This window comes from Scatophagus argus, chromosome 15 (assembly GCF_020382885.2).
Source record: "Scatophagus argus isolate fScaArg1 chromosome 15, fScaArg1.pri, whole genome shotgun sequence".
Taxonomy (NCBI): domain Eukaryota; kingdom Metazoa; phylum Chordata; class Actinopteri; family Scatophagidae; genus Scatophagus; species Scatophagus argus.
In genome coordinates this window covers 4,586,518-4,610,212 of record NC_058507.1, presented here as the reverse complement: position 1 = coordinate 4,610,212, position 23,695 = coordinate 4,586,518, and the positions used below count along the sequence as shown (strand labels likewise).

The 23,695-nt window shown below is 42.9% G+C and overlaps 2 protein-coding genes across 2 annotated transcripts in view; both read left to right on the top strand.

Moving 5' to 3' along the window:
• The first annotated feature begins 72 nt into the window (after nt 1-72).
• Nucleotides 73-6,809, top strand: l2hgdh (L-2-hydroxyglutarate dehydrogenase). Its single transcript, XM_046413045.1, has 10 exons — nt 73-214; nt 1,779-1,894; nt 3,040-3,191; nt 3,877-4,008; nt 4,089-4,251; nt 4,338-4,372; nt 4,446-4,613; nt 5,180-5,337; nt 5,484-5,615; nt 5,730-6,809. Exons 1-10 carry the CDS (start codon nt 123-125, stop codon nt 5,923-5,925), a joined length of 1,344 nt encoding a protein of 447 aa, XP_046269001.1. The 5' UTR covers nt 73-122; the 3' UTR covers nt 5,926-6,809.
• A 480-nt stretch (nt 6,810-7,289) lies between these two features.
• Nucleotides 7,290-23,695, top strand: part of sos2 (son of sevenless homolog 2 (Drosophila)) — a 33,196-nt gene continuing 16,790 nt past the window's right edge. Inside the window, exons 1-6 of the mRNA XM_046413025.1 lie at nt 7,290-8,318; nt 19,143-19,268; nt 19,514-19,645; nt 20,022-20,186; nt 20,347-20,550; nt 23,360-23,503. Coding sequence (XP_046268981.1) covers nt 8,235-8,318; nt 19,143-19,268; nt 19,514-19,645; nt 20,022-20,186; nt 20,347-20,550; nt 23,360-23,503 — 855 coding nt within the window. The 5' untranslated portion in view covers nt 7,290-8,234. The remainder of the gene's footprint in view (nt 8,319-19,142; nt 19,269-19,513; nt 19,646-20,021; nt 20,187-20,346; nt 20,551-23,359; nt 23,504-23,695) is intronic.

Genomic DNA, 23,695 nt, shown 5'->3' with positions numbered 1-23,695 from the left:
CTTGCGTCTTTCAGGATGGGGTACTAGCAGCGGCAACAGGCGGAGGAAACACAAAGCAGAACTCAGGGAAATCTTTCTGACGATGAAGACAGTTCTGTGAGGAGCCGAGAAAGACTGTGACGATGATCCGGACACTGAGCACTGCGACGTTCAAGGCTGTCGGGGCAGCGCAGCCCAAACTGCTGAAGGACGTTACGACCAGACAGCTGCACAGGTAAGAATGACATTACGGAGAAGGAAGGAGGCTACAGCTAAGCGTGTGCTGCTGTAGCCGTGTCCGGTCACATGTGACATGAATATTTTAACGTTATCGTGTTGCTTTCTGTTGGATTAGTTCAGGAAAGTGGGCAGGAATCGCAGGCGGCACCCATTTCAGTAAGAAACTTTTTAATTGCCAAGGACGTTCATGCACCACGGAACCGATTGCATAACATCTGGGCTCTCAGCCGTACCTGCACACCCCACCCCACGATACTGTTTGTGCACCTAAAACATTGTTGTCTGCAACGTTACGCCTGTTCTAACCACGTTTGTTATGCCTTTTAAACTTATACTTGTCTTTGCCTTTGTGCAGCGGTCAGTCACAAGTTTTGTGTGAACTGTACCTTTAGGAAGGCATTCCTGCAGCATGTGTTTCATATTAGATGTACAGGCTCTGCAGCGCAGCTCCCTAAAGTGGGGCCCACCATAAGGTATGATAAGATCCACCAGATGTTTCTTGCATAAAAAATAGAGCAAAACTTTGCACAGGAAGTCAGACCGTTAAGGGAACTTCAGCAGTAACCATAAATTACAGTAGATGTTTACTTTCGGTCTGTGTCCCACCACTAAGTTTCAGTTTGGGCCAAAGTTTGGGCACGCCTGCTGTAGTCTGGGGGTCAAAGTGTGCAGCTCGTGTAAGGTGGCCCCTTGCCAGCTTGCTCTGAGTAAACTGTGTTTTATGGATGTTGTAACTTCAAGTTATTGATTCAGAACATTTGGGTAACTGCTCCAATTATTGAGACCACAAAGACATCCCAGATTAGTTGAAAGATTAAAGAGCTTCTGTACCAGTTTTTTTGTCCTCCTTAAATGAAACCAAGTTAAAGTTCAAAACCCATGAAGAAAAGTTTCTCTGTCCACCATTTCACTGTTTGTAATTCTTCAGGTACTCCTGTAAATAGTGATTCACAGATAGGAGAGGATAAACTGTAATGCTCCCAAACACTTTTTCTTTATCTGGATTTTTTTGGTTTACTCCCCCCCCCCCCCACCCGTGAGGATTGCAACACCATCCCTGGCTCTGATTTTCAAAACTGAAAACAAGATGTTGAAAGTCCCTATTGTTCTGCTTAAGGCCCTGGGGTTCAAAATGTCCTCTCAGGCTTGAACATTATGTTCTTCCAGCTCTTTGCAAATGCACATTCATTATGCCAGATCCCGTGATGGGTTTTGGACGGTTTGGATTTGCTGGAACTGCTGCCGCTTACAGTTCACGCCCACCCATGAGATAGTAGTCTGTAGTTAGGAACTGATTTGCTTCCTTTAGCCTTGGGACTATGCTTTATACTCTATTTGTAGATACACATAACCTGTTAACTACAACACTTGTGTCATGGGTTCCACTGCAGATCTGTTTCAAGGCTTGTTAGCTGCTCATGCAGTCATGTACAGTTGGACATTGAACCACTGACCTAAATTTCCTGCTTTGCTTTCTACCTTTTGCAACGCATAAAACTGGATGGTTATCGGTAACCGTCCTACAGTCTGAACTGTCTGTAACCTCGTCTGTGTTTCAGCACATACGACGTGGCCGTGGTGGGAGGCGGCATCGTGGGCCTGGCCACAGCCAGAGAGCTCATTTTGCGACACCCGTCACTCAACTTCATTCTGCTGGAGAAAGAAAAGGAGCTCGGTGGGTTGAGTTTTGAAAGTTGTTGTTGTTGTGGTGAAGGAAGACAACAACTTGTTCTTGAGACCAAATGTTTTTGCGTGTCACGCTGATTTAAGCCAGCTACACGGGGCGGCTCTGTTCGTTTGACTCCGTACTCCAGCACGCTGGTTCTGATAAGGAACCATGAGAGTAAAGTGTTAGCTTTAATGTGAGCCCGTTGGGTCAAAAGTCAGTGAAGTGTAACCCTGCTGTTGTGTTGCTGCACTGTTCAGCCTTAACACCATCAAACACCCTTTAACCTGGAAGTCTGCCATAAAATGTTGCTGTGCTGAAAGAAATCAGAAAGTGCAGCCGTCGTAAAAAGAAAATAAAACATTCCAGTTAAATTAATTGTCTTGTAGTCTAATTTGGAAGCTTTAACTTTTGGTTTGTGTTCTCTTTCAGTGATCTTTTTGACAGTTTTGGCCTCAGTACAACATTTTAAGAAAGTCATTGCCCCTGGCCAAGAAACAAAGACAACACACACACACACACGCACACACACACACGCCATGTAAAACCACAATGTGCTGTTCACATGTGGGTTTTATGCACACTAAACAAAGATGATAATGAGTAATGGAGTGAGTGAAGTGTGACGAGGCAGGTTTTGTCAGGCTAGCTGTTTCCCTTGGTTTCCAGTCTTTATGCTAAGATATGCTAATGCTAATCTTATGCTAGCTGTAGCTTCTGAATTTGCACACAGAAATGAGAGGACCTCGATTTTCTCTTTTAACTCGGCAAAGAGGTGAAAAGGCATGTTTCCCAAAAAGACAAACTGCACCTGTTTAATGTGTTTGGTGTATCTGTTTCAAAAGTTAATTGACCAAACAGAGACAGCATCATGTTTACACCACAGCGGCTGCCGATGAGTTTGACTGCAGTTAAGTTCTCTGCTGTGTAAACATAAGCGGTACAGATCATGGGTTTTTTGAGTTCCCCATGACTGTGAAACAGGAACACAGTCATGTCTACCTTGTGTGAGTAGCTTAGATGAAGTAGACTGAAAAACCCCTTCACAAATATGTAGAATATTTATTCATTATTCATATTCTCAGAATGTTAACAAATCCTCCTGTTCTGTCTTTCTTCTTCTGCACTTTCGCTGTCACTTTGTAACCCACCAGCGGTGCACCAGAGTGGACACAACAGTGGAGTCATTCACAGCGGGATCTACTACACGCCGGGCTCGCTGAAGGCCCGTCTGTGTGTGCGAGGAGCCACTTTAGCCTACGAGTACTGCGAAAAGAAAGGCCTGCCCTACAAGAGATGTGGAAAGGTTTGTGTGAGCATTTTCACCTGATACAAGTCACCTGAAGTGTTAATGAAGTTCAGACGCTGTGAAGAAATTCGGATAGCTTATGAAGGGCTCGGTCATTTTGTCCACTCTTTACAGACAGTTAAATTACTGTCAGACTATTCACACTAAATGCTCAGATTTCAGATTTTATTAAATTTTTTTTTTTTTAAGATATGATCAATAACGACACACCAACACTTTTTGTTTTCCCTTATTTGTTATTGTCACAACTGAACTGAGTTTCAGTCAATTTTATTTGCCAACGAGTCCAATTATTTACCATTTCAAACAGTTATTCAGTACCTTTAGCTAACGTTTCTAACCATTTATCCATTATTTTTGGTTACATTTTCCACCAGTTTGTCAGTTTCTTTTATCTGAGCAGTCCAACATTTTTTTCCACTACTTTTAGTTTCTGTTTCAACATTGTTCACATTGCACTTAGCTTTATATTTTTCCTCCCTGACACAAAAATAGGAATATCCTGCAAAGTATTTTTTTCATATTGGACTCCACAATCCACCAGGCAACTTCATAAGTACCCCACCCCACCCCACCCACCCACCCAAGGGGCACCCTGGTTGGCAGTGGTGCTGCACTGAGCAGCCATGTGGATCATTGTGTTGTGTCTATCTCGGTATTGATCAGTGTCCCGCCTTGGCAGCTTATTGTGGCCGTGGAGCAGGAAGAGATACCCAGACTAAAAGCTCTGTATGAGCGCGGCATGAAGAACAATGTGCGTGACCTCAGCATTGTGGACGCCAAGGGAATCCGAGAGCGCGAGCCGTACTGCAGGGTAAGAGACTCGGAGACGCTGCTGTCGTTCACACAAAAGAAGAGATGGCAGTGAAGGCCTATTGTGTGTCGTCCTTGCAGGGCATAATGGCCTTGGATTCGCCCTACACCGGCATTGTGGACTGGAGGATGGTGGCTCTCAGGTACGGCAAAGACTTTGAGGAGGCAGGCGGCACGGTGGTAACTGAATCTGAGGTCAATGACATTTCCATGGCGAAGGAGAGCTCGGCTGGGAGCACTGAGGGTAATAAACAGATCCTGTACATCAATTTACCTGTAGAGTTAGTAAGGCCACCTTCACATGTAAACTTTTTTTTTTTTTATTTGCAGGGATGAAATATCCAATCGCAGTCAGAGACAAAAAGGTAAAGCACACACATAGCAAAGCTTCCACTGTGCTCTGCCGTTTTCGGCGTTTTCACTGCGTTGTTTCCACAGGGTAACGAGGTGCGATGTCGTTACGTCCTGACCTGTGGAGGCCTCTACTCGGACCGCCTGTCGCAGATCTCTGGATGCAGCCGGGAGCCACGGATCGTCCCCTTCAGAGGAGATTATTTAGTCCTGAAGCCAGAGAAACACTATCTGGTCAAAGGGAATATCTACCCTGTAAGTCTGAGGTCTCTTGAAGCCGCGCTCTGCAGCTGCAAACTTTGGCGGCCCCAAGTGGCAGACACGGGTGGCTGTTTGGATGTAAAAATCACATAACGTGAAATCAGTAAGCCGTCGTCTCTAGAGATGCTTTGAGACAAAAAGACAGCTGGTTCAGCTGCTGTCCCAATCTGGATTGCCTCTTAAATTTCAATCTCGCACTCGCAGTATATTTACTGACAAGCTGATGCCTGGCAGCTGAAAATAATTTTGGTTAAAAGGGTTTCATCCTCAGTTCTGTTCTGAGATTTATAAAATAATGAAAACACTGTTCTTGTGAGAGAAGATTTACTGCAGTTTACACTTTCAAGCTAACTTTGAAACCATCATCACAAGCGGGCAGACGTGGGACGAGCTTTTAAGAGATTTTACAGGCGGCCTGATTGATCCAACTCATATTTCATAGTTGTTGTTCCTGTCATGTTGTGCATTTCAGCAGATCGCCTTTCATTTGATTGATCCTCATAATACACTAATACCTACGTGTCACTACTCCATTTTGTTTCTGTAAAATAAATGTCTAGGTTCCTGACCCTCGTTTCCCCTTCCTTGGAGTCCACTTCACCCCGCGGATGGATGGCAGCATTTGGCTCGGCCCCAACGCAGTCCTCGCCTTCAAAAGGGAGGGCTACAAACTGTATGATTTCAATGCCAAAGACTTTGTCGATGCGCTCTCCTTCAGGTACGACAGCGTTTCTTTAAATCTAAATTTTATTTTCTCCTTTGTGTCGTGCCCTGGAAATGGGTTTTGAAAAGAAACAGCGGTTACAGTGTAGTCGTTGTGTGTTAGGTGATATTAAATATTGAATCTTTGTTTTTTTTCTGCAGGGGCCTTCAGAGGCTGGTAATGAGGAACATATTGTACGGGTTTGGAGAATTGTACAGGGGGATTTTCATTGGTGCGCAGGTTAAACTCCTGCAGAAGTACATCCCTGAAATCTCGCCAAGCGACGTGCTCAGGTACGACAGTTTATGTCTCAGGTCGCATTTAATGAGTCTACAGCACGTGTCAGAGGGTAAATGATACGAGTCAGCGACGTTTTCTTTGACCCCTCATTGCGGTGTCCTCTGCAGGGGCCCTTCAGGAGTTCGGGCTCAGGCTCTGGATCGAGGCGGAAACCTTGTGGATGACTTTGTGTTCGACGGCGGGGTCGGGGAAGTGGGCGGTCGGGTGCTTCATGTGCGCAACGCTCCCTCGCCTGCCGCCACCTCCTCCCTCGCCATCGCGGAGATGATCGCAGACGAGGTGGAGAGTCGATTCACTCTGTAGAGCAACGCGGGGCTCGCAGGAGATGAAAGAGAAAACCCAAAGAGTCCAGCCAAGTGAAACTACAACGTCGTGTCAAGCTGTCACTACCTCAGCATCATTTTCACCAGAAGGACTTTCTTATTACAGGTCAAGCCTTAATTTGGGTGGAGAAAATATCTTCTCAGTTATATTTTTTGTTTTTACTTGAAAAGTGCTGTTTCGGGTTGCTTGATATTTTTACTACATTTCAAGTAAAAATTCATTTTGCAGCACAACAGTCCTGTCTAAAAAGAAAGATAATCATGTCTTGGTGAAAATTTTAAGCTCAGTTTCAGTAATATTAATACTGGAAAAAATATTGAAATATGCTAACATACTGTTTATTATGTGGCAGTAAATTTTGGGGAGATTAAACATTTTAAATGAAGGTTTTTATAAGTATAATTCTGGCACAGAATTCTTTCTGTTACTTTTGCATGCATTGTGTGGTTTTTGTTCAGCCACTGACTGCATGACAGCAGTTTGTCTTTGTCATTTGAACTGAGTAAAGCCAAAAATGAAATTCTTCTCCATTAAATGTAAAAAGAGATGATCCCTGGTTTGGCAATATAATGTATACTTACAGCCACAGAATGTAGTTTATGAAGAAAGACAAGTTGGACTTAATTTCACAACATTTGATATCATTCATTTCATATTAATATTCAAGTCTCATATCATGTTAACTGAGAGCTCTTGGACATTTTATAAGTTGTGTGTGTGTTTGGGTAGTAATTTCATATAATATAATATAATTTGTTCTGTGTTACATCTTCAAAGGCTTCACATGTTCTTAAATCTGTTTAGATTTACTGACAAATGAATGTCAAAGTATTTGTATCATAAATACATATTTTTGAATATCATATGCACCGGTGTTTGTTTTGTTTTTTTAAACACATGCTTTATATTCTTATGTTAATCTGGTGTGTGAGAAGGGAAATAGTATATAGGGGAAAACAAACAACAACTTTGTTTTCTTTAAAGTTGTTCTTTATATGACGAGACCTTTTCGTACTTAGTGGGCTTAGCAGTTCTCTAAATGCCTGAATCAAGCACTTATTCAGTTTGTCCACAAGGGGGCGGAATGACAGCAACAAACAAACTGCGTGAGCTTTAATGTCAGCACAAAATATGTCTAAAATTGATGCTATTGCTAAAACCGGTTGTTCTCAGTGTTTTTATCGGTAATGTTTATATAATGACTTGAAAATAATTTGGATTGAACAGCATCTCCTTGCCTTATAAAATGCGTTTATAAGTGTTGTTTTTGTGAACACGACTCTCACAACGGGACAGTGAAAAAGTCAAATGTTATTTTATATGACCTATCTATATATATATTCCGAAAACTATTAATCTTTCGCATCCGTTATGGGCCTCCGGTATGAAATGAGACAGAAGTCCAGCCTAGTTTTTTTCTGTCCAATAAAATGTGAAATTACGCAGCGTGCGTGCCTGACAGCGGACGCGCGGCGCAGAGAGCAGCAGCAGACAGACAGGCAGGCAGCGGAGTTGGTACGAACATCTTCGACTTCACAAACCAAACCAAAAACACCTCGACTGCTCTTCAGCTGCTCTGCTCTCAGACATGCCCTGGACCGGTCGCTGTTTTGGGGATTTACGTTGGATTTAGCGTCCGATCGCTCCGGAAAAGATGACTACATGTGAAGTAAACAGCGCAGGAGAAAGTGTGCCTTGTTTGGAGCCGAACGGGTCGTGTGCCACAACATAAAACTCGGAGCGCATCAAGGCCAGCAGCAGCCTGTAGCACTCATTAGCTAGTCGGCTAACGCTAGCCTGCTAACGTTACAGGTGTTCAGGCAGCAAATAACCAAGCATAACTTGTAGCCGTAGTTAGCTGGCAACAAGCTGAGCTACAGTGTAGTGACTTAATATTGAACTTAACGTGCCTGTTATACGCTTTTTGGCAAACGCCAAGTAGCAAATATAACACTTAGCAACATTGTTATTAGCCATTAGCTTTTTAGTTAGCCGTCGTGCCGTGTTTACAGCAGCAGCAGGCTAGCCTCGCTAGCCACCGAGCTAACGAGTTAACTTTATAGCTACATGTGCTTATTTTCTTTTTTAGCTAATTTTTCGCTGTTTGACCAGACTCAACCCGGGACTAGCAGTGTGGTTTGGTGATACTCTTCATATTTGCAACCGAGACAGTTTGACTTTTTCCCACCGTGCCTGCCCTGGACTGACCCACCCACAAGGACTATCTATCCGGGGCCGATGCTGACAGTTCAGCCCGGATCACGGCAACGCCAGGAGCCGCTACAGCAATGCAGCCCCAGCAGATATACGACTTTTCAAGTGACGAGAACAGTCATAAATGGAGAGGCCTCTTCGTGCAAGCTTTACGAAAGGTAACACTTTGATTACTACACTAACTAATCCCCACAAAGCCCCCAAACGTCTCTGAACTGTCTTTCAAAACACGTAACTTTTATTCCCATACTGGTGATTCATTGTGGGATACAGAAGCTGCTGGTTTCACCTTCATGTACTTCATGTACCAACACAAACTTTTGTCACACGTTGCCATCATAACAGTCAAAACACACGAAGTATTCGCATTCACATTCATATTCTTCTTACAAACCAGGTAAACCTTCGCATGTAGGCAGCAGTAAGCATTTCCTATCAAATCGAGTTAATTTGAAGTCTTTATACTGCACACTAATTGTTACAGCACACATTTGTCAGTGTTGAAACTGCTGCCCTCATCTTCCTCATCATCACCGGCTACAGTGTGTTTATTCAATAAGTGTGTCATCCAAGTTCCGTGTAACAGCTTTTATTTCCCTCAGTGTTTTGAAGAAGTTGTTCAGTGTTGATCGGTTTGTACAGCATCTTGATCTGTTGATAATGTTTCATAATTTTGAGGCTAAACAGGGCAGACTAATAACTTGCAGGGTGCTGATGCTGCCTCCAAGTTTTTTTGTCCAAATGACCTGAATGTTCAAATTATTACCAGCCACTCAGTGGATTTTGTTTTATCTTATTTTTTGCCTACTGAGTGAAGCAAATCTGCCAGCCACATGTGTATTTTACCAGTGTTTGGCTGGTGATAATATTCTGCCCAGTCAGTGCAGCTGTCCTCAGACTGCTGCCTTCTAGCTGGAAGACGGTGTCAAACATCATTTGACATGAGTGTGGCTGCCAACTGCTTTATTTATTCCTCATTCGTACTAACAGCAGCAGTGTCTCATGTCGGGTTTCCCTCCTTTTTCCAAAGAAATGTAACCTCGTCCTCATGAATCTAATTGAAACTCTCAGGATAGGAAACATTAATTATAATGTCCTTGGTCAGCAGGACTAACATGTATCAGTTCCTTTTTGACTGTGCGTCTCTTTCCCGCTTCTTGCATCATCTCGGCTTCTCCCCTTCATCGCCAGGTTTATTTTCTGTTTTGTGATCCCCCTCCTGCTTCTCTCAGTCTTTATGCTCAGACTTGCAAACTCATGACAGTCTGGTTCTGAGAAGAAACTGCAAACACAAAGTTATCGCTGCTCTGCTATGTCTCACTGTCAACTTTTTGCCTCGCTGTTCCATTAGCTTACACACAAAGCCACACTGTTTAGATACTGAAAGATGCACAAAGCTCGGCACGCTGCTCTCCCCTTTGAAATGCGTCTGTAAACCAACAAGGCCCTGACAAGATCCGACCATAAGTTTATGTGTCCTGATGTGGCTGGAACAAGAGTTACTAATGGGTTAAGAGAGGGACCTGGACTGTCATGGAAAAAGCTGTGCAAAGTAAGAGACTCTTTTGCTAAGTTTTGATATTTCTGAGATACCTGTGTTGGACTTGGGGGAATAACACAAGCCCATGATGTGGTGATACATTGGGATGGTGCACTTAAAAAGCAGAGGTTTGAGTTCAACAGCAGTGAGCACTTGTGACCTACAGCCCTTAATCCATCCAGTTCACTGTTGGCATTTCTCCATTTATGACGCATTGTTTCCAACTTAAATCCCATTTCCTCACGAAAAGAAACACTGAAAAATGTTAATTTATCACTGTTGACAAATATTTATTTAACAAGGACTTATCTGTCAGCTGTTGAACTCAAGTCTAAGAATTGAACTGAAGCTACATGGGGTATACTTTTCGAGGACAATAAATTGGGAAAGGGATGCTCTTTAAAACATGAAAGATGCATGTTAGTACGCCAAAGTGGATTTCTCTCTGTCCTTTAGTCCCATCTTTGTTTAAACTATGCACTTTAGACTTATGCTGTCGGATCAGTTATTGACACATACAGTCTGCTCTTCCTTCCCTTTTTATAGTGGTTTTTCTTAACACCTAAAATGATCAAAATCATCCCGAAAGGGTTAAAACTGTTTATTTGACTATTCACTATCAGAGTTTTAGTTTACACTTGACACTGGAGCAGGTGACACTTTGTCTGTCAAATCGCCAGACACAAAGTGTCTACAGAGGAAACTAGCCATGGAATTAGCCGTGTAGCAACACCATGTTTATAAATAACACAGCCCTTTTTCTGTCAGTTAACCATGGCACAGTAAAGATGGTGTGATGAATCAGGTGAAACTGAGAGAGCAGGTGGCAGGCCGTGCTGCCGCAGTTTCATTGTCTCAACTTGTTACACAAGTGCCGGAGGGAAAGCCTGTCAGAGATTGACGCAAGAGAGGTTTGTTATGGTTTTGACAGACTGTGACTCGCTGTTTTTCACAGCTGTCCACTGGGGGGTTTCCTTGTCAGAAGGAGCCACGGTGGATGACTCCACCCCTGAGAATGATTTAGGCTGTTGTTTCGAGGCAGGATTAAAGAAAAACCGTTGATAGATAGATACTCCCAGGAGCCGGTGCCGGGAAGTAACTGTGATCAACCAGGGAGGCAGTGAAGTGTCACCATCAGCTGGTGGTTAATCACAGAATTGCCTCATAAATGAGACAGACTTGTCCAGCTACAGTCTATATTTACACTTGACAGACTGATGCAAATCTGTCTGATCAATCCGCCATCTGACAGATCGCAACAGGACTGAAATATCATTTAATGGAAAGGAAATTCAGCTAATTTGATAGTCAGTTATTCCTTTAATTGATCAAGCACAAATGCCATATAGTTGTTACTGGCACCTTGTGATTTCAGATTTGCTCCTTTGCTCTTTAATATCACTGTGAGCTGAATATTTTTGTCCTTTGAATTTATAGGTCAAATTATTTAGCAGTTAATTGAGAATATAACTAACAGATCCGTCAATAGTGAAGCTGTTTTTTTTTGTTAGTTTCAGGACAGGATTGTTGTACTGAGGCTCAGTGAGCATTGAGGACTCTTTACATGTAAGAAATGAAAACTTAACTGCACATCTGGGATGATGAGGTGTGTGTTAAAGGTGTGACACACCTGACACTTGGGAGTAGTTGCTTTAAGTTCATAACATTATGGGGCTAAGACACAGAAAATAGAATTTTAAAGGAAGTTTGTCAGTTTGTCGACAGTGTTGAACAGAAAAAAAACGTCTAGTATGTTGTCAGAGGTAAAACATTTTTTTGCAAAATGTACGTTCAGTTGTAGTTCACACACATGTGCAGCCAGCTTGTGTTCCTGTCTGTCTGTGTGTGTGTGTGTGTGTGATATTTCACCACGGTCGAGTGTGTCTCCTCGCTGTGTCTGCGTGTCCCAGCTATTCTTGATCACTGAGGCTCGTGCCCGGTGCTATGGGAGAGCGTCATTCAGCCCCCGACATGCTGGTGTCGATAATAACTGTGCATTCCCCAGAGCTGCTGTTTCACTGGCTACAGTTTCGTCCTGTTGCCGTGTTAGCACAGCACAGCGCAGCGCGATGCTTCAAAAGGCTTAACTCCATGAAGCGCAGCCCAACAGTTAGCGCTGAGATTCGTCAGGTTACAAACATGCTGTGTGTTTTTTTTGTGTGTGTGTGTGTGTGTTGCCTCTTTTATCCTCTCAGTGTGAGTAGTTGGTTGAATTCTCACAAGGTGACTTCACAACGGGCCAGAATTTGCAACTGAGATCTTTTTTTAAATTTCAGTCAGCTGATTTTGGTGCCACTTTTATCCAAGCTAGACAGAGCTGTTGTCACTTCAGAATTATTACAAGCTGCCCCTCTTACTGTACGAGGTCCAATCCAGATATGACATCAGATACTTCTCCGTAGTTTCTAAGAAGTCAGAAAGTGTTTCTGAGTTTCAAGAAATTAAGACGTTTGTAAAGTTCCTGTTACAAGAAACCAGTTTTATCATCCATCTCATATGTTTACTTGTGTGCCAGTAAATTTTTATCTCCTCTTTGATGTGTCACTAAGCTGCATAAAGAAAGTTTGACTCTAAAGGTGGTGACTGACCAGGTGACCTGAATCAACTCTGCTGTGAGCTACACAGGCAGTAATTAACACCAAAAGAAATTACATTTGGCATGTTGTTGCATTGTCACTCCATATGTTCAGTGACATCCATGCTTGCGGGGTCTTCACACAGGAACTACAGTAACTGTATTGTGCAGCCTGCTTTTACCTGCTTTGTGTGTAGAGTTGTAATTCTTTATTTATTTTAGGCATTTATGTCTTTATTACCAACTTAGCAATAGAAGGGTGGCAGGAAATGAGGGGATAAAGATATCAGGAGTGAACGAGCTCCCGCTCTGGACCTTATCCCGGGTTTTTCATGGTCACTGTCCTTACAGAACCAGGGCACACCTCTTTCAATTTAAACTTTATTTTAATTATATTGTGACCAGAGTGCATGTTGGTTGATGTGCAGTGACAAAGGTTGAGACCGAAGAAAATCAGTAGCCAACTATTTTGATTATGGATTACTCGTTACAGTCATTTTCCAAAGCAAAAATCTTAGCCGTTTGCTGGTTCCAGCTGTTTAAATGTAATGTAATTTGTAAGAGTATATGAAGAGTCTTTGGGTGCTGGACTGCTGGACAGGACAGGAAAATCAATTTGAAGACGTCCCTTCTGGCTCTGGGAAATTGTGATAAGCATTTCTCACAGTGTTTGGACATAGACTAAACATTTAACTGTAAACTTATTTTCATGATGAATTGAGCAGTTCAAGCCGTCTGTGTGAGCCATGTGTGCTGAATGGGGACAGGATGTTCCTGGTAACAGGTTGCACTTCCTGTGCACGAGCCCCGGGCCGTCCACAGAGGGGAGCAGCGAAGAAGAGTTGGGCTCATTTATACACACATTCCCCACCCTTTCCAGATTATTGGATCAAGCCTGCGACCATCAGGTCATCCTCAGATGATGGGGTTCAGAGTTCAGACGGAGGATGGGTGGATGCGGGTCGGCAGGGGTCACTGGGTCAGGTCAGACTCGGGGTCGTGGCAAGGCCACGTGCCGTCGGCTAGCCGTTGTCTACATGATGTGATTACGAGGAGGACTAGCTAAATGTCACGAGGTTTGTGAGAGACAGAGATAGAGTGTGTGTGTGTGTGTGTGTGTGTGTGTGTGCGGTTGTAAGATTTTATTTCCTTGTTGTCTGTGTGTGTTTGTATGTCATACAGTGTGTCTTAGTGCATGTGTAGTGTGTGTTTCTGTTTGTGTATGCCTAAAGGATTATTTCTGTGTATGTCTCTTTGTCTGTGTGTGTGCGTTCGTGCATGCCTGCGTGCGTGTGTGTGTGAGTGCGTGCGTGCGTGTGTGTGTGTGTGCCTGCCTGCCTGTTGTCTCAGAGTTGATCTCTGCCCTATGGTTCCCCAGACAGTCTGGTTGTAATGGCAGATGATGTCATGGCATGAATCACAAACAGTGACACATGCTTGGATATAATAACAAGCCCCACCCCCCCACCTCTCCCCACACAACTACACACACACAAACACATACACACACACACACAAACACACACACCACATTACCTGCAACCTGAGCCTGATGCAGCCCCTTACACACAGCCGGGAGGGTAATCAATTGAATTAGAAATGCTAACCCTGTATTAACACCGTATGGCCTCTATTATTACCTCCAACCCTCCTGCTCGTTTACCACCAGCACACACAGCAACACCTGATCCAGATCTGTGTTACAGCTGAGACATGCGTGATGTTTTTATTTATTTATTTTTCTTCTGACCGCACAAAGCTCGGTGCTCGCTGTGTTTGAAATGGTGACCTGTTTCACCGCACAGAAGCTGAACCGCGTTTTCATATTTTGTGTGCTTGTGTCAGCTTCCTCATTGCATGAACTTGGCACCGACAGATTTGTGTCAGTTTCCACGGCTAATGCTTTTGATGATGTCGCAGTTTTTTTTGGGGGGGGGGGGTGTAAAATCTTCTTTTGAGGTAAAAATGTCTGTGGTTCTGAGAATTGCTGCATGTACTTTTCCACTTGAGCGATCATCCCCCCCCCCTTCACTTTCGCTTGTGTGCCACACAGTTTGCTCTGTTGTTTTCTGTCAGATATCATTAGCTCAGCATGTCGTGGCAGAGCACGTTCCAGTGTTGCGTTTAAGATACTGTGTGAATGTACAGTGCCTGACTTACACACTTGTATTCATGTGGTATTTGTCTCTTCTCTGCTCGGGTCTCTGCAGACGGCTCGATCTGATGACGCCACTGGGTTTTATAAACATGCTAAAATGGCACGGCGGTATACATTTAATACCCTGTTTTGTGATGATGCAGTGGCTTTGGTTTGTCCTTTAGATGAAGTGTTGTGTGTTATCTCTCTGACAGCTCAGTGAGCTCCTTGAACTTCTGCTCCCCATGTGGTCTGCTGTTTTGCGCCTTCGCTTCTGCAGTTCTATCTATTAGCTGATTAGCTGAATTAGTTATCTTAAATGACAGTCGCTCTCCAGTTCCAGCTCCTAAAGTGTGAAGATTTGCTGCTTTTTTCTGTCTTGTTGTATGAGCTGAAAATCTGTGTGATTTGGACAAAAACGAGACGTTTAAAGGCACCAAGTGACCGTAGTGGGTATTCATTTATTTTTTTACAGGACTAAATGATTAATCACTAAAATGAGAAGCTACAGGGGAATTGATAATCGAATTAATCATTTAAGAAGCTAAACCTAAGCATGGCGTTTCTGATTAAAACATCTGTTCTGAAAGAAATAAAGGAATTAATTGATTGCTGCAGCATTAGTTAAATGGTGGTGGAAGGAAACATCTGTGTGTAATTTTACCGACAGTAGCATTTATTCCATTCATGTATCAGTTTTTGAAAAGTGAGTCTGCTCAGTGTGTGGTCTACTATTTGCACTTTAGCCAGAATCGGCTCCACTTGTGTTGCTGCGAGGCATTTTGGATAAAACACTAACAGGTTAGACTTTTTTTTTGTTGTTGTATGCTTGTGAATCCTGTTTTTTCCTCTCCCAGCTTTGGCTCTGCTCGTGTGTGTGTGTGTGTGTGTGTGTGTGTGTGTGTGTGTGTGTGTGTGTGTGTGTGTGTGTGTGTGTGTGTGTGTGTGTGTGTGTGTGTGTGTGTGTGTGTGTGTGTGTGTGTGTGTGTGTGTGTGTGTGTGTGTGTGTGTGTGTGTGTGTGTGTGTGTGGTATGAGCCTGCTGCCTCCTCGTACACGCACATCAATACCTCTCAGTCTGCTGCTATGATCTTGTCTCCCCGGGGGGCTTCGCTCTGTGTGGGTAGAGAACAAGGCATGGGGAGGGAACGGGAGAGCGAGCGAGCGCTGGGACTTCCTGTACGCTCGCCTTTCCCTTCTTAATGGAGCTGACCCATGAAACCGAACACCTTAACATGGCACAGGAGGATGTGCATGAAAGCTCACATGTGATTGAGATTCTGTTCATTTTAATGACGTTGCCTACATGCGGCGGCGAAGCGGGAGACAAGTTAGCCTGCAGCGAGCTGTTGTTGTCGACGACGATTCATCTTTGGAATATTTGTTGATTTATTGAACAAATCTGTAAAATAATAAAATCCAGAGAGACACATGACACAATTTCTTGTAGGTCAAGGCGACATCTTGAAAATACTGAATTTACAGTTTGAGAGATTTGTTGTAACAATCCTATTCATTCTGATTAATCTCCCTATTATATCCTTGATGAACAGATTAATATCTCCATTAAAAAAAAATCGGAAAAGAGTTAAGTATGCTACATTCAATTCACTGTTGCGTCTAAAGGAGAAAAGCAGCAAATCATCATATTTAAGAACCAAATATTTGGCATATTGTAATCAAAACTGAAACAGTTGATTGAGAGGAATTTTATCAGCGACTGTTTTGATGATGCGTTGTTGTTTTATGTTCTTCATGCAAAAATTCACAGGTTTCTGCTTCTCAGGTATTATCTTGCAGAGCTCAAAGAAGATTTCATCCATTTTTCCCATCTCATATTTACATTGATCAAACAGAACAGTAGCAAAACATCGGCTTTGATTTTTTCATTTTTTAATTCCTTAATCGCTTCAGGACTAGTCATTGCTACCCTGCACTAGAAGGAGGCTGGTGTTAATAATACTATGATAATTGTGATATTAAGACCGGGTTCCTCGACAAATCTGTTGCCTCGAGGTTATTCCAGCTGGTGCGCACTCAAAGTAAAACGGGTGTTTTGAATCCACCTGCTGCAGAGCTTCTTCGAGGGAAAAGTTGTTTTCGCTGTTGTTTTTCAGAAACCCAGTGCCTCCGGTCTCAGATGTTTTGTGCTTTTCAGTCTCAGGAGTTCCCCTGCTATTTTTCCCCTGCCTCTGTTGCTTTCACTTTGTTCACTCTCACTTCGGTGTCCTCCACCAACTGTATTAGGCCCTGTTACATCCATCGGCCATTAGGATCAAGTTTCAGTGATACTGTAAATACACTGAGCCACAGTCATACCTGCACATGGCCTCGCTCTGCTTTCAGTCCTCAATTTAGATGCCGTCGTTAAGCAGGAGTGACAGATTCAGTGGGAGCAGCTCGCTCCTGCGACCTCTGAAAGTGTCATTTCAAACAGGAGATTCAGTCAGTGGTTAAATACTTTCCATAGAAATGCTTTTACACATAATAACTTTACTTGTTTTACTAACAAAACAGGCAGGGCTGCAACTAATGAATTTTAATTTCTTTCTTTTTTTTTTGTCCTGTTTGGACTATAAAATGCCAGAAAATGGTGGCAAGTGGCCGTCATAACTTCAGAATCCTACATGACGACATGTTTAGAATTCTTATTTCTAATGAACAGTCAGAAATTTAAAAATGTTGTCTTTATTATCATACCATTTACATTCCGAAAACTAGAACTTGTGAATTTTCATCACATTTTGGCAAAACTCGAGTTAAGTGATGCTAATGCTAATCCTAGAGACATTCAGTTTCAGCTCTGGCAAACTAACCTTTGCTGGTTGACGTAAAACACATCACCACCAGCTTTAATTTTAGATTTTAAAGGTGACTCTGAGTTTAAACAATCAGCTGGTTATGAGAATTATTGCACATTGTTGCATAATTGTTTTAACTCTACAAACAGGGGAGAAAAAGGCAAAGACTTTTGCACAGGACTTTCTCATGTTGTAGTGAAACATTCTGGTACCTCATGGCAGTGCTGCAGTTGCATGTATTGTATTTGAATTCGCCTTACAGTCAGACTTGTGTATTTTTGTTGCTCTGTCACCCATCCTGACATTGTTGGAGAGAGACAACACTTGTTGGATGTGGGCCTCTCAGAAACGGGCCAACTATTCTGTGAATGGAGTCAGGGGAAACCCCCGTAGTTTCAGCGTGGTGACTCACAGCTCCTGGTGTCCTGTGGAATTTGGTCAAGTGCCTATTTGCGGTCAAGAAGATATATCTCATAACTTAACTTCTGCTTTGATATATATTTTTTCCGTGTAGAGTTTATGCTCGTGGCTTATTTTTAACTCTTAGGTCTTGTGAGTGTGCATCAAAACAGAAATGACGTACAGAAACGTAAATTAGGCCAAGCTGTGGCTTCAGATTTTCCAGCTCCTCTTCTTTTAAAAAGCATGTGAATGTAGTTAAAGACTCCAAACCAGATCGAGGAACACTGCAGGGGTGGCGTGGGGAGGGGGGGTCTTTTATGAGAATATCACCTTCCTTTCTTTCCTCTGGTTCATGATGTCATCTCAAACAAATGAACTCAAACTTGAGACAGAGGGGACATCCTGCTCGTCGCTGCATCTCTGTTAAGTCAGAGCACAAGAATGCAAGAGGCTCAGTCTGCGCTGACCTTTTAACTCCCCTCTCACATTCCTTTATCTGGGGGCAAGGTTTTGTCATCATAATGCCCCACTTTACTGTATGCCAGGGTAATTCCATCACCAGCGTGCAAACAGGCCGTGCTTTTGTGAGTAGAGAGTAAATGTTAGGCTGGCTGGCTGTCCACCTCTCTCCTGTCGTTCTCTCCCACAGCCTTCTGTTTTTTCCCCCCTCCCTCTGAGTCTGCTTTCAGTGCTATAATAGTATCTCAACTGACAGCATTCCTGCGAGAGGGCACGGCCCGAATGACGACAACTTTTGGGAGGTCTGAGCGTGGTTGGGGGGGCGGTTGTTCGTCTCTTTCCAGTTGTAGACCTGTTGATGCCACGCCTTCACCTAAAACCACACCTTCTGTCAGGCTGGTTCCGTCCTCAGGAGTCCCACTGCTGACAAAGACTGGATGAGTTAATAAATCAGCAGAGGAGAGCTTTTAAAAGCATGTCTTCTTCTATTTGTTGAGCGATTTATTGTTTAGCAGTGTCTTGCAGCCTAATTTAAGGCTTTGTTATTTATTGTGCACCGCGAGAGGTGAAATTGTTTACTACAGTGTAAGCCTCATTTTACCTAGAGGCCTTTGTATTCTTCGTATGTTTTAGAGTGGTTTCCTACATCTCAGGCAGCCGTATTTACTCATTCTTTTCAGTCTCTAATTTTACTTTATGTTAGCAGAGACAGTTTTAAAAAATTGCTTAAATCGAGCAAGTCTTATGCCTCTGCAGGTTGAGCTCATGCTGTTGTAAAATGATTGGTAACTTGACGTACTGAAGGTATACTTTGAAAAATGACCAGCTGTAAGAAAAATTACTTGTAATTTGTAGCCACTGGACTGAAACATGCTAAAACCACCATTATGACCTCTTCCTTATGTCATTGATGTCATTGCACGTGACCTGAGCCTCGCTGAGGTTCATCACACCAGGTGTTACGATCAGTTTCACATACTGTGCAGTTTCGTTTCATGAGCTTCCATCTTTCTGCCATCTTGGTGTATGGGTTACTCAGCTCTTTTCATGCGTTTGTCTCTTCATTCAGGTACAGAAGCAGGTCCACCCGAGCCTCATGGCGAAGGAGGATGCCCTGCAGCACATCGAGGAGCTGATCCTACAGCTGCTCAACATGCTGTGTGTGGCCCAGCCTCGCACTGTTCAGGATGTAGAGGTAAGCCTTTTCACGGTGCAGCTAAATATCAATTCATAATATGTTGTAGATTCAGCTGACTTCCATAAGCTAAACAGATTTACATGTTTTTATTGTTATGAACAAGATTTACAGTTAGAAAACGTGGTGCTGCCACAGCGTTATTTGGCGTGTTTAATGGAATGTTTCTATGCAATGCAGCTTTCAGTCATCTTAATGCTTCCAAAATTTGTCAAGTGTTGAGTCATTAATTTCCCTTTTCGCAGGAACGGGTCCAGAAAACCTTTCCCCACCCTATAGATAAATGGGCAATCGCCGATGCTCAGTCCGCTATTGAGAAACGAAAAAGGAGGAACCCCTTACTTCTTCCTGTGGACAAGATACACCCACTGCTTAAGGTGAAGACTCATAAAGAGCCCAACAGTCTCTTTCAGTCGCATAAGACTTTACATACTCTGAAATGATGCTTTTTTTCCTTTTCTTTTAGAACAACCTTGGAAGAATAAAAGTTGTCATTTAATGCTGCAGTTCTGCATCTGTGTTCACATTCTTATAAGGCAAACTCAACTCTGACGAAATAACCAGAAAGTTGAAGCAGTTGCCGGGAAATATTTGTAATCGAATTTAGCTTACTGTTTTGACAGCTTGGTTCAGACTAATTGAATTTGCCTGAACTGATGGAGACCTCAATGCAGACACTGAGAATGATTTTGAACTGCTGATAGAGTGCTGTTGTAATTCTCACCATGTCTGTCTTGTGTTTTGTCTCAACAGGAGGTTTTGGGCTATAAAGTGGACTACCATGTTTCCTTGTACATCGTGGCTGTGCTCGAATACATATCAGCAGACATACTGAAACTGGCTGGCAACTATGTCGGCAACATTCGGCACTATGAAATCAGCCAGCAGGACATTAAGGTGTCCATGTGCGCAGACAAGGTGAGTGTGTCTGAGGAGAAGGAAAGCTGACGCCCACACACGACACCCAGCTTGATAGATGCAGTTTCTAGCCGTTTGTAAAACATCATAAAAGACAAAGAGAGAGTTTTGTTTTGGTTTTTTTTTTTTGATTGACTGATTGTTTCTGCTCTGTTCCCAGGTGTTGATGGACATGTTTGACCAGGAGGACATCGGCTTGATGTCTCAGTGCACAGAGGAGCCGTCGTCCTCTGGGGAGCTCACGTACGACGACCTGGTGAGGCTTGAAATCGCAGAGGAGCGGCAGTACCTGCGCGAGCTCGACCTCATCATCAAAGTGTTCCGCCATCACTTCCTGTCCAACCCCAAAATCTTCACGCCTCAGGTGACTTGTGCAGTCAGAGACGCTCATTTCTCATCTGTCACTCATGTAAAAATGCAGAATTGCCAAAGAGCATTTGTGAAGCTTCTATTGATCCTGATGCGACATTTCCTGAATATGTTTCATAATAAATGCATCTTTTTAAAATGCAAAGGCGGAGGTAGAGCTTTACTGGAAACGGTAACAGTGTCGGCCACTCAGTAGCCTAAAAGTATTATTTTTGCAGCATCTTTCATTGTGTATTTTGCAGCTAAAACCTCTCTGATAAAATGTGATGAAGGAGAGCAGATCAGAAAACAGCAACTAAAAACAGTAAACTTTTAACTTCTTGCTGCTGCTGTTTTTAAGAAAGTTGTACCACAAGATTATTAATAGGCCTCTGTTGCGTATTTAACACGTGTAAATTAATGACAACTCCACAGTGTTGTTATTAGATAGAAAATAGATTTATTAAAGAAGAAAAAACAGTAACCCGCCGTCAGATTTATTCACCTCAAGGTGCTGGATACTAACGAACAGTACAAAGCTGTACTCCAGCTCTTGTGCTGCATACAGAAGCTGTGGCCAACTTACTCTAAAGCCAGCTTATAAACAAACACTTGGGTTTCCAAGTAAATTCTGTAAACCTGATTAAAAAGCCATTTCAGCCAAATCCAAATCCAGCATAAGAACATTTAGAAATCTGTAAGCGGCTAACTGGTAATCAGCATCAGGAAGCACTTTGAAACACTGATTTCATATTGTTGATTTATGTTATTAAGAAGAGACAGCTTGACGGTTGTTTTCCTCTTTTCCTTCAAGTAATCTGAACGTTGCTTTGATATGAGTTCCCATGAGAAACTGAAACTTCTCAGTTTAACGTCTCTCTGTGATGCAGAGAGAACCATTTCCAAGCCCACACTCAAGTTATCTGAGATGAAGGACGTGTCTTTTCTGATGAATGACCAGACACTGAGGGCCGTTATTCTGTATGCTGAAGATCAAATACGCAAGCCAGCTTGTCTTTACTTGGCTCCAACAGTTCTGTACCATCACCCGAGCTCTGACCTCCACTAAAGACTCCAGTAAATAGACATATCTATCTATCTATCTCAGAGGGTTAACCAAAGAATCTAATTGCCAATTAAATTGTGTCTAATATGGCAATTAAGTACTCTAATTTCTGTAGAAATAAGAAAGGATTAAGTACGAGGAGGGGTAAGGAAGAGGACCAGTGGGTCTACGGTTTGAGAAGTGAATGGAAAGTTGAATTTAATGGGTCGCTGTGGCTTTGCATATTTTGGGTTGGGTAATTTGTGGTATCATTTGGGTGAGGAGGATAAACCTTTTGTGAGGCCCAGTGGAATGCAAAACATGTAATTATGTTGAGACAGGAACAACATCTGCAACCCTCACAAAAATAACCTCAATTATGTCTGTTGAAACACAGCATAATCTGAAATTACTCGGGAGATGTCGAGAAAGTGTTACGGTCAGATAATGACAGGACTGAACTTCTATTCAGACTTTAGCAGTCAATAATCACTCTGTGCTATTTCAGGGTTCTTGCCTGCTTGACTAATGATTTCCTCAGGCAAATTGAGCCTGTTGTTGCCGTTTTTTTAAGAGCTCATCGTCACCGTCATCGTCATCGTTTTTTAGCGTTTATTTACCCAAGGAAGGCGCGCGAAGAATAGTAGCGCCTTCAGCAGCACGCTGTAGCACACTCCTTCGGTTAAATGCCTTCGGTGTGTTTACATGCACTTCAGTAACCTGCTTATTGTTGGGTTTCCTGCGGTAAGATGATTTCTTAAATGTCTTTTAAAGAAAACCTTTGCTTCTTTTATAAGTGTGGGCCAGGGGTTTTCAAAGCCTGGCACGATGCCACAGTTCCTTCCAACAGACAAAATTGAGACAACTACATTTGCATCTACTTTGTTTGTTTAAAAAAATAAAAAGGCCATTTAAAGTATGCCAAATACACTGTTAGCTGTTCCCATTGGCAGCGTCCCCATCGATGTACAGAGTGCTATCACTGGATTACTTGTTCTCCTGAAGGAAACTTAAAAACGCTAGAATTCCCAGGGAAGTTCTGGAGTTACAAGCAGCATCTGCTTTCTGTGATTTCTAAGAGGATTTACGGATGTTTATTCACAGTGGACATGAGACACGAAGATATCCTCGGGAAGTGTATGTCCCTCTGAATATTAAAATGTGCACATCATGTCTGCGTGTTCGCATTTGAGCGAATTGTGACTCCAAGAAGGAGCTTGAATTTTGATGCAAACCGCTGCCATTGTGCACTGAGGGCTTTAAAGCACCTTAATGAGCTACATGTCACAGTCGCTGCTGCAGCTCCGACTGAAGACCTTGTTGAGAAGCAGCCAAATCAGCAGCCAAACTGCATACAATAACTTGGTTCCTTCACTCGGTGTGAAAATGCTGAGGAAAGAGTTTGAGAGAAACGTTGTACGACAAAGCATGATATTTGCAGGAAAAACATGTACTTGATGCAGGTTTATGACAGGACTTTTACAAGCATGTTATTGTTTTAATAATACCCAAGATGGGAAAATTGTTTCTTTGGCAGCAGTCTGTGAGATGAGAGGAAAAATCCTCCATCAGAGAGATTCATCTGTGCATCCAAAGTAATTAAATCCAAAGTTTAAACTGAAAGTTAAAATATAAGCGTAAAGTGTCTGGTCAAAGAGAAGTAGGAGGTAAAGAGGGTGATTAGGCGTCCTCCCTTCAACAGGTTTTCCTGGTTTAAGGATCGAGTCTATCCAAGCTGACCATTCTGACCTTTAAAGCATCATGTTGTCTTGTTGTGCAGGATGTGGAGGTGATCTTCAGTAACATCCTGGACATCCACGAGCTGACGGTGAAGCTGCTCGGACTGATCGAGGATGCCGTGGAGATGACGGCTGATGGCAGCCCTCATCCGCTGGTGGGCAGCTGCTTTGAAGATCTAGCAGAGGTATGAAGCGATGGATGTGTAATCCTAAATTTATCCGACTTCCCTTTAATCAGGATGTGAAATTCTTGAATGGCCAAGTGGATATAACGTAAGGAAATTTATTGTTGCAGTCATACAACTAAGTAATGTTGACAGATTTTACAAACATTTACAGACGCTTAGTTTCCGTAGCTTGAGATTTTATTTGTGGGG

Bases quoted from the DNA above. Each gene is read 5' to 3' on its own strand.
- l2hgdh (XM_046413045.1), top strand. From the start codon at position 123: ATGATCCGGACACTGAGCACTGCGACGTTCAAGGCTGTCGGGGCAGCG. The intron at 215-1,778 runs GTAAGAATGACA...TCTGTGTTTCAG, and splicing joins ACGACCAGACAGCTGCACAG to CACATACGACGTGGCCGTGG. The intron at 4,009-4,088 runs GTAAGAGACTCG...TCGTCCTTGCAG, and splicing joins AGCGCGAGCCGTACTGCAGG to GGCATAATGGCCTTGGATTC.